Here is a 9,311-nt window from a genome sequence, read left to right as displayed (position 1 = left end):
AAATGAGCCTCGTCCCTCTTTTAGCGCCAAGCACAGGACGTTTTTTTGCTATTGCGTAAATTCTATCAAACGTCTTTAGATAAATTAAGAAAAGCACAAAGCAGAAGAATTCTCAGCGTAATCTAACATAGGCTACTGCAGGCTGTCTTGGCCTTGATTGCATTTCAAGCACTTCAAAAATAGTTCTTTTCGGAGGAAATTTATTTCTAGTTACGGACAAAATCGGTCGATTTCCGACAATTTTACAAGTGAAACTTTCTTCGACTTGTATCCATTTCGTGGCGCTGGAAAAACAAAGCACTTGTTTAGCTGTAGTAAAACGTTCAATATAATTAAAGAATCAAGACATGCGACGCAAATTGGTTGTGTGTGGAATATTTGAACTGAAAAAATTATTTTTTTGAGGCTTGCGTTTAGGCTACTTTGCATGCAAAACTGCTCTAGTATTGAACTACACATGCAGCCTCGGCCAAAGTTAAGTGTTTGTGTTAGTGATTTTTATTCGAAGCTGTTTCACAAGCTGAATGTCACAACAATGTATAACTTGTTGGAGTTTAAACACATAGAAAAAAAGGAAAAATGCAATGCAAATATATTACTGTATATTAACCTAATTGTAACATGACACAATGTAACAATGTATTGACTATTTTATATTTGCTATTTCAAACTCCCACAGCTACTTCGCCAGTACAATTACGGCTTATCATGTGACCGAGACACAGAATTACGAGCTGAAGCATTGTAAAGAATGAGCTAACCTTGTGTATCCATTCGTATTCGCCATACTTTGAATCAAAAGTTCCTTTTTGTAAAGATCGCAACTTGAGCGTAAAGCGAGGCCCAATCTCTTGCAGCCCAACTCGTTTTGCATTACGAAATATATACCTGAAGTTGAATATTTATAACATAAATTAGTTTGGATTGAATAGGCGCTTGAGTCTATCAACGCATGTGCATACTGCAGACTGCTTCACAGTTCCACTGGTATTCTAAGTCGAATGATACAAACAATGACGACGTGCCAAAAGTAGCTAATCGTACCTGTGATGCCTAAAGAAAATGAAATCACGTTGATTGTGATAAGTGGCCACCTGTCTTCCTTTGAACTCCGGCTGATGCGGATACAATGCAGCTAACATGCGGCCGACCGTATGGCCAAGTCGTGTGCCAAAATTGTTTAATATGATCTGCAAAAACAACAATATCTATAGAAACGAAATAAGCAAGCAGAATGTAATTACAGGGAAGCATGACAAAATAGTTAGAAAAATTGGCGGACCCTTGCTAGCGGGGACAAACGTCAGGTCTCATCTACTGAAGGGGCAAACGGATGATGATGACGAATGTAATCAAAGACCTGAGCTATCATGTGACAGTAAAGTTTTTATTGAAATGAACTTTATCTATCACTTATCCCAAGTGGACATTAAATGTTGCTTTTACTACATCGCTGTCAGCGGGGTTTCTGGTTCAAATACGGAAATACTTACTTCAGGTTTGTGTTGAGTTGGGTCAGAACTTCGCCTGATTTCGCTACGCAGCTTCATGTTAGACAGCTTAAAATGAGCGGTGGGCCCGTCTGGAAGGTGACAAAGGAGCAACCCGTCTGTGGAACACAACGTAGTAAAACGAGCAATAAAAACCAACTTTTTTTTAGCAATACCTAGTTCTTTCTTCTAGCAAAGATAATAATCCCGATAAACATCCAAATTTTTCAGTATCCGGAAAACCATTTGTTGTCCGTAACGAAGCAGGTTAGTTATTTCAACCAGCAACAAACAACTGCACTGTTCCCATGAGATTAAAACACTGCGTGTAAAAGAAGTTTCAATCATTTATATTCAGCGTCAAAATTGTTGATGATTTTGGAAAACGGCCTAATTTTAAATTTTTTTTACACAAAACAAACAAATGCTACGGTGTACTTGGAATGCGGCGATCTTCGTTGACAATGATGATGTCAGTGAAGTCACGAGCTATGCACTGAGGAATGACTTTCTTCAGCGGCAGTGCTCTTCTGTAGTATATTTCAGAATTTGGCAAAGTTTCGCTGAACTGAAGCAAAAACCTCATAGTTTTCTATAAAAAAGAACACATGCAATGTTACGACATATACGGTAGCCAACATAAGTGCAGTGCAACATTCAAAAAATACATGAAAGGATCTTTAGAAACTGTGAACTTATCAAAATTTATGCTTAGTATTATTGTGCTAACTATGAGGATAAAACAAGAGAATTATCCAACCTTTTTAGGTCGATCAGAAGTTGTGATCAATACTTTTGGAGTTCGTTTTTGTTTAAAGTAATCAGCCATCTCATCGGTTTCCTCGTCTAAAAGGACTTCCTGGTCCTCAGGATGAACCATGGTATCTTCCTTTTCACGTTGATTCTCGATTGTCTTTGCAGGAGCAACAGGAGGAGCATCGGATCCTAGTTGTTCCCGTAGTTTCTGTCGCTGTTTCCGCAATTTGATTCGCTCCTACGTGCAAGAGCGAAAGTCATAGAAACAAGCGATACAAGCATGATATGACTCGGTTCAATTAACAAGTAAAAAAATCTTCATTTTCAGAGACATGTTTTCACTTAATTAAGCTGAAAAAGATTTGAACGTGGAAAGATGTATACCACAAAAATCTCCACGTATTTCGGTAGCACCTTTCATCGGCAGTGGAGACCCTCGCACTTAGAGACAGGGCTCAGTAGCGCTACAAGGCCGTGTGCCACACATGTGACAACTCTCTCATGATCTGGTGTATGAAGAAACGGAATGATATAAAAGACAGTTGATAATGGAAGTACAATACCTTTTTCTTTTCTCGTTTTATTTTGATGTAAGCATTAGCTCGTCTTTGCTTGTTTTTGATCTGCGAAATGTTCCATGTGGACTTTGGCTCATCTTCATCACCAGGATCATTGTGTGGAGGATTAGGAGCAGAATCTAGGCTATGTATGGAGGCAACATCACTGAACACACCAGCAGAGCAGACACTAATCTGGTCGTCTTCGACCTCACCCATTATGAAGTTATACTACTGGCTTAATAACACTAAAAATCCTACACAATAAAATAATGTAACAAGATTGAATACAAAACTTACACCAATGCAGTAAAAAATGACACATATTCCCACATTAAGCTTTAACTTTTTCTTCTTAGAGTGTTGCTCAAAACACAAAATCAATCACTCTCTTCCAATGTACCTTGAGTCAGCATAGAAGCAGTACGGCTTGAGAAATCACATGGAATCAAATATCAATTAATAGAATCGCAACTGCGCTATCTGCTTTAAGCAAAAATGGCGGCAGATGAGAAAGGACATCTTAGTCATCTTAAACTTGACATGGGAAACAAAATTCGTCGTAGGTCTATAACGAAATAGCAAAACGTTGGTAAAAATGCATCAGTAAATTAGTAAACTCTTATCACGATGTTCTGCATCAGCATTCATTATAACCAAAGGTTCTTAAATCTTGCAACTACTTCAGTGAAGAGAAACCAAAAAAAAAAAACTTATGCAAGTGATATCAACAAGCTGCTTACATAACAATAATTACATCCGTTCTCAATGGTAGAATTTGCAAGAAACCAAACAAGGCTTCAGATCACAATGCATTGAAAAATATGAAAATGTGTCACCTTAAATTCTTACAGAAAAAATTGGTAAAATCAAGATGCAAGGAAAGGTTGAAATTCACATCCCATGAGAGTGGTGACCTTGGTTGAGCTGCAGGCAAAATCTGTTTCAAAGACTTTCAAAATTTTAAACTTTATTTTACAATTCAAAAAACGTGCACAAACACATACGTGCAATGCACCTGCAAAAAAGGCTTTGAGTCTAAAGAAGTAGTGGACCTGTTTCCACTGTCCACTCTGAAAACATTTACAGTTTGCTTAAGGTAATTTAAAAGTCAATCCGAATGGAATCATTATTTCAACGACCGTGTTCCAAGTAGACAATAAAGCAACAATAAAGAAGTGATCAAGGCAGCATGAAGTTTCAATCTTGCAGGGTAGATGTGGAATGTGGATGAAACAATCCGACACTCAGAATAGTTTCAATTCAGCAACATCCTTTTATAGTAGAAAGCCATTTGAAGGGTAGATATGGATGAATGAATCCGACACTCAGAATAACTTCAATTCAGTGATATTCTTTTTAAAGTAGTTAACCATTTGAAGGGTAGATATGGATGAAACCCTCCGACACTCAGAATAACATCAATTCAGTGACATCCTTTTCAAAGTAGATAACCATTTCAAGGGTAGATACGGATGAAACCCTCCGACACTCAGAATAACTTCAATTCAGTGACATTCTTTTTAAAGTAGACAACCATTTGAAGGGTAGATGTGGATGAAACCATCCGACACTCAGAAAAACATCAATTCAGTGATATTCTTTTTAAAGTAGTTAACCATTTGAAGGGTAGATATCAGGGTTGAGAAAAACCCGGGTTTTTTTTAAAAAGCCCAACCCGCCCGGGTTTTTTTAAAAAAACCCGGGTTTTTTTGGGTTTTATTGGATTTTTTAAAAAAGATGCAAAAAAAAGGTAGATTCATGCTTATTTCACCTCAAAACTACTTTTTACGAATGAAGTGCCTTTCACTCACAGTACATGCTTGCATAACTCAATAAAATATTGCACTAGGGCCTGTAGTTGCTTGAATGTTGCATCATCTATTAATTTCAAGATCAAGTTGGATGTTGCATCATCCACTGATTTCTATACCAAGTTGATGCTACCGTGGTAGAAATCACATTATTGCATCATTTGCTTTAGATTTGAAGGCAAGGAGCGTTTATGCCATCATATTTAATATTTATTTTTATTTATTATTATTTTTATCATATTTATTTTTTATCATTTATATATATATATATTATATATAGTGATGGATGAGCAATTGAACGATAACGTGGCCTATGGCCATTTAGGCAAATGCTCTGAAACAGCCATGCGTTAGATTCCAGAATTGTAATTGGTAAATAGCCTCCTAAAGTGCATTTCACATCATATACAGACTACAGTAGAGTAGTACTTTCACCAGTTTAACTATAAGGCCTTTTTGCATAAATGGGTTTTAGTGCAGTGTACATAAAGTGACATTACTTGATTTTTGTGTACTGTACAGTGTACAATATCCACTGCGTTTTCAGTTTATTCTTGGAAATTTACTTCACAATCACATCTAGGGGTGTTCAATTTCGATTTGATTTCGATTAAGGTGATATTCGAAATTCGTTTTCGTATCAGGCATATTCGAAATTATAGCTGTCCTTTCGGCTGAACGCGTTTGAAAGTAACGCGAGTGGCGCGAAATCTGTCTTGTCGCATTTTGCAAGCGAAAAAAGACTTCGACGCATGCGCATCGTCGATCACGTGACTATCACACGCTCTCGCGGGTCCAACGGCCAGTCCTGCACATGTGCATTGAGAAAAGTCGTGCGCAACGTCGTTGTCTTCCACGCGCGTGCAGCCAACAGGAGGTGTCAGTTCTTCCGATTCCGATAGCCCCGACGTTGAGCCAACACAGGCGATGAGCGAAGACGCCAGACCACTCTGACGGAACTCTTCTCCATGGGCAAGGTCCAGATGGAAGACTCTAACAACAGTGATGATAATGAAATCAGCTCAATCTCAAACGAGATTTCCTATTTTATGAAGCAGAAGCTTGCTTTTAGGCAAGCTGATCCGCTTTTCTGGTGGAAAGCAAACGAAGGCGAGCTACCGCTGCTGAAAAAGCTAGCCGAGAAGGTGTTTATGACCCCAGCGACCTCGGCTCCAGCGGAGCGACGTTTTCAAAAGCTGGCCTGACCGTCACGAAGCTGAGATCCCGACTGACGGGTGACCATGTCGATCAGCTTGTGTTCTTAAACACCAACATGGGCCTGGAGCTGTAGACGTTATTTTGTGTTCTTTTTTCGCAAATTTTCATGGCGTTTTTTCGTGTTTTCTAGCAAATTTTCATAGCGTTTCTTTTAATAAAATCACATTTTGCAGTGTGGTGAATAGTTGTGATATTCGAAATCGAAATTCGGAAATCGAAAATAAATTGAATTTCGAATTCCGAATATTCAAATAATCGAAATTGAACACCCCTAAATTCACATCCTTAAGTCCTAATGTAAAGTTTGTTTTAAGTGCCTTGTAGTGTTTTTGTTCATTTTTTTAATTTTCTAATAAAAACTGGACAAATATGATGCTCTGGTTTTTTTTGGGTTTTTTTAAGTGGGTTTTATCAAAAAAACCCACCCGGGTTTTTTGGGTCGGGTAAAATACCAACAACCCTGGTAGATATGGATGAAACACTCCGACACTCAGAATAACATCAATTCAGTGACATCCTTTTCAAAGTAACCATTTGAAGGGTAGATATGGATGAATGAATCCGACTCTCAGAATAACTTCAATTCAGTGATATTCTTTTTAAAGTAGATAACCATTTGAAGGGTAGATACGGATGAATGAAACCGACTCTCAGAAAAACTTCAATTCAGTGATAAGTGATATTCTTTTTAAAGTAGATAACCATTTGAAGGGTAGATACGGATGAAACCCTCCGACACTCAGAATAACTTCAATTCAGTGATATTCTTTTTAAAGTAGATAACTATTTGAAGAGTAGATACGGATGAATGAATCCGACACTCAGAATAACTTCAATTCAGTGATAAGTGATATTCTTTTTAAAGTAGATAACCATTTCAAGGGTAGATACGGATGAAACCCTCCGACACTCAGAATAACTTCAATTCAGTGATATTCTTTTTAAAGTAGATAACCATTTGAAGGATAGATACGGATGAAACCCTCCGACACTCAGAATAACTTCAATTCAGTGATATTCTTTTTAAGTAGACAACCATTTGAAGGGTAGATATGGATAAAACCCTCCGACACTCAGAATAACTTCAATTCAGTGATATATATTGTTTTTAAAGTAGATAACCATTTGAAGGGTAGATAAGGATGAAACCATCCGACACTCAGAATAATTTCAATTCAGTGATACTGTATATATTCTTTTTAAAGTAGATAACCATTTGAAGGGTAGATACGGATGAAACCCTCCGACACTCAGAATAACTTCAATTCAGTGATAAGTGATATTCTTTTTAAAGTAGATAACCATTTCAAGGGTAGATACGGATGAAACCCTCCGACACTCAGAATAACTTCAATTCAGTGATATTCTTTTTAAGTAGACAATCATTTGAAGGGTAGATATGGATAAAACCCTCCGACACTCAGAATAACTTCAATTCAGTGATATATATTGTTTTTAAAGTAGATAACCATTTGAAGGGTAGATAAGGATGAAACCATCCGACACTCAGAATAATTTCAATTCAGTGATACTGTATATATTCTTTTTAAAGTAGATAACCATTTGAAGGGTAGATACGGATGAATGAATTCGACACTCAGAATAACTTCAATTCAGTGACATCCTTTTTAAAGTAGATAACTATTTGAAGGGTAGATATGGATGAATGAATCCGACACTCAGAATAACTTCAATTCAGTGACATTCTTTTTATAATCCACAACCATTTGAAGGGTACTTTTAGAGGTCTCACGCTCACTCGGAAAATTTTTCAGTTTGCCATGAATGGTAAAACTTGTAAACGTTTGTGAAATCTACATTTTACATGGTAAACATGTCAATGTCATGTTGCATATATAATTATATATCATTTAATTCGCATTCGATGAAGAATGAGCTGGATTAAGCAAAAACTATGTTTTGTGAAATGTTTTTTGCTTCCAAAACTGCAGTTTCATTTTACAGGTTATTAGCTATTAGCTATTAGCATATTAGCTCTATTTGCACTCATTACAGTTGCTGAACAACATCAAATGTATATACTGTATTACACTTTTTACAGGTTATATACTGTTTAAAGTAAGAGGCATATAATATATATTGACAGTTGTAATGGCTGCAAGTGCTCGAAACAGCAATAAAATTCATGATACTGTTGGATTGCCTTCAGAATTGTCACAAAATGTGCTGCCAACTAATAGTGATGTCATCAGGGCATTTTACGATACTCGCCAAAGTCTAAAGAACAGCTAATAAGCATTCTATTCCTTCATGGAATGAAACCAATGCAAAGCTTGTTCCAGCCATCATAAATCTGTGGGTGAAAGCTTCACTGCCACACACAACGAAAGAGTGGTCCAGATGATCACAGAGTAACTAAATAAGCTGAAGACTATACAATCGCAACACAAAGCTAGACTGCAGTCACCAGCATATCTGAAAAGACTGGGAGAATTCAAGCACGATGTAACCGGTTTGTTTAACATCACCTCATGTAAGTGTGCTTTTGATCTCAGTGCTCCAGAGCAGCATGGAAAGATTATCTGCCTTCATCTATTCAACAAGTGTGTACCTGAAAGCGAGTTATCATTTATTTTCGATTAGCGAAGACAACGGAGGATGGTGATTGGGAGTGTAGATGCAGCCACTACAAAGCATAATGTAATGTGTGCAAAAAAGCATCCACGTGATAAAGCTTCAGAGGGAGTGCCTTTGACTCCTTATGAAAGTAGACCTGATCCAGTCTGGAATTATGACTCGAGTATTTTTACAGTAGACTACAGCACTGACAGCAGTGAAATGTTGGATACGACAGATAGCACCTCTGAGGAGGAATATCAAAGATCATCGTTAAGGCCAGATATTATTTCCAACAAGGCTTGTGTTTTGAGCACTAAAAGCTCTCATTGTATAAACTATCTCAGAGGTTATAGGATTGTGAAGAGCAGCTGAAAGCTCCAGATGCCAAACGATACCATACAACATTCTATAAGAGATCCATTAAACTTACTAAGACTCTGTTTGAAGGTAAAGAGGCAAAATTGCACAATGCAGTGTTTCATCAATTATGCTAGGATGGGAAAAAGATTTTTCAAAGAGAAAGGCTTGCTGTCTTTTCTCATTTTTGTGAAACTAATTTTTTGTAGCGCTGCAAACATTTCGAAAAGACACTAGTATTACTGGAGAGTGGGGGAGAACTGCTTCAATGCACTGAAGCAGCCCATACATTCAGATTTATTGAAAAATGTCATCAGCATAATGATTGATACAACATTACAACAGCTGTCAACACTGGGCGGGTAAAACGTATATGTGCAAGAATGACCCAGTATATCAATGAAAAGTATGGTCGTGATGTACTTGTCCTCGAATGCCTGTATCATCTCAATCAGTTTTATCGGGATCTGGATGATAAAATTACAGCATATTATGATGGAAACACAAAAGCACCTGAAAAACTTGTGGAAAATTCTGTT

At 37.3% G+C, this 9,311-nt stretch overlaps 1 protein-coding gene across 1 annotated transcript; it reads right to left on the bottom strand.

Moving 5' to 3' along the window:
- Positions 1–183: 183 nt before the first annotated feature.
- LOC145778150 (ribosome production factor 1-like) lies at positions 184–4,969 on the bottom strand. Its single transcript, XM_082589576.1, has 7 exons — positions 2,810–4,969; positions 2,251–2,484; positions 1,929–2,082; positions 1,494–1,609; positions 1,045–1,190; positions 762–888; positions 184–284 (listed from the first exon to the last, which is right to left on the bottom strand). The coding sequence occupies exons 1-7, from the start codon at positions 3,020–3,022 to the stop codon at positions 243–245; spliced, it is 1,032 nt and encodes a 343-aa protein (XP_082445702.1). The 5' UTR covers positions 3,023–4,969; the 3' UTR covers positions 184–242.
- Positions 4,970–9,311: the final 4,342 nt, after the last annotated feature.

The sequence above is a fragment of the Aplidium turbinatum genome, chromosome 10, assembly GCF_918807975.1.
Source record: "Aplidium turbinatum chromosome 10, kaAplTurb1.1, whole genome shotgun sequence".
NCBI lineage: Eukaryota > Metazoa > Chordata > Ascidiacea > Aplousobranchia > Polyclinidae > Aplidium > Aplidium turbinatum.
This window is presented reverse-complemented; position numbering and strand designations above follow the sequence as displayed.

Bases quoted from the DNA above. Each gene is read 5' to 3' on its own strand.
- LOC145778150 (XM_082589576.1), bottom strand. From the start codon at position 3,022: ATGGGTGAGGTCGAAGACGACCAGATTAGTGTCTGCTCTGCTGGTGTG. The intron at 2,083-2,250 runs GTTGGATAATTC...TCTTTTTTATAG, and splicing joins CTTCTGATCGACCTAAAAAG to AAAACTATGAGGTTTTTGCT. The intron at 1,610-1,928 runs GTACACCGTAGC...TGTGTTCCACAG, and splicing joins CGAAGATCGCCGCATTCCAA to ACGGGTTGCTCCTTTGTCAC.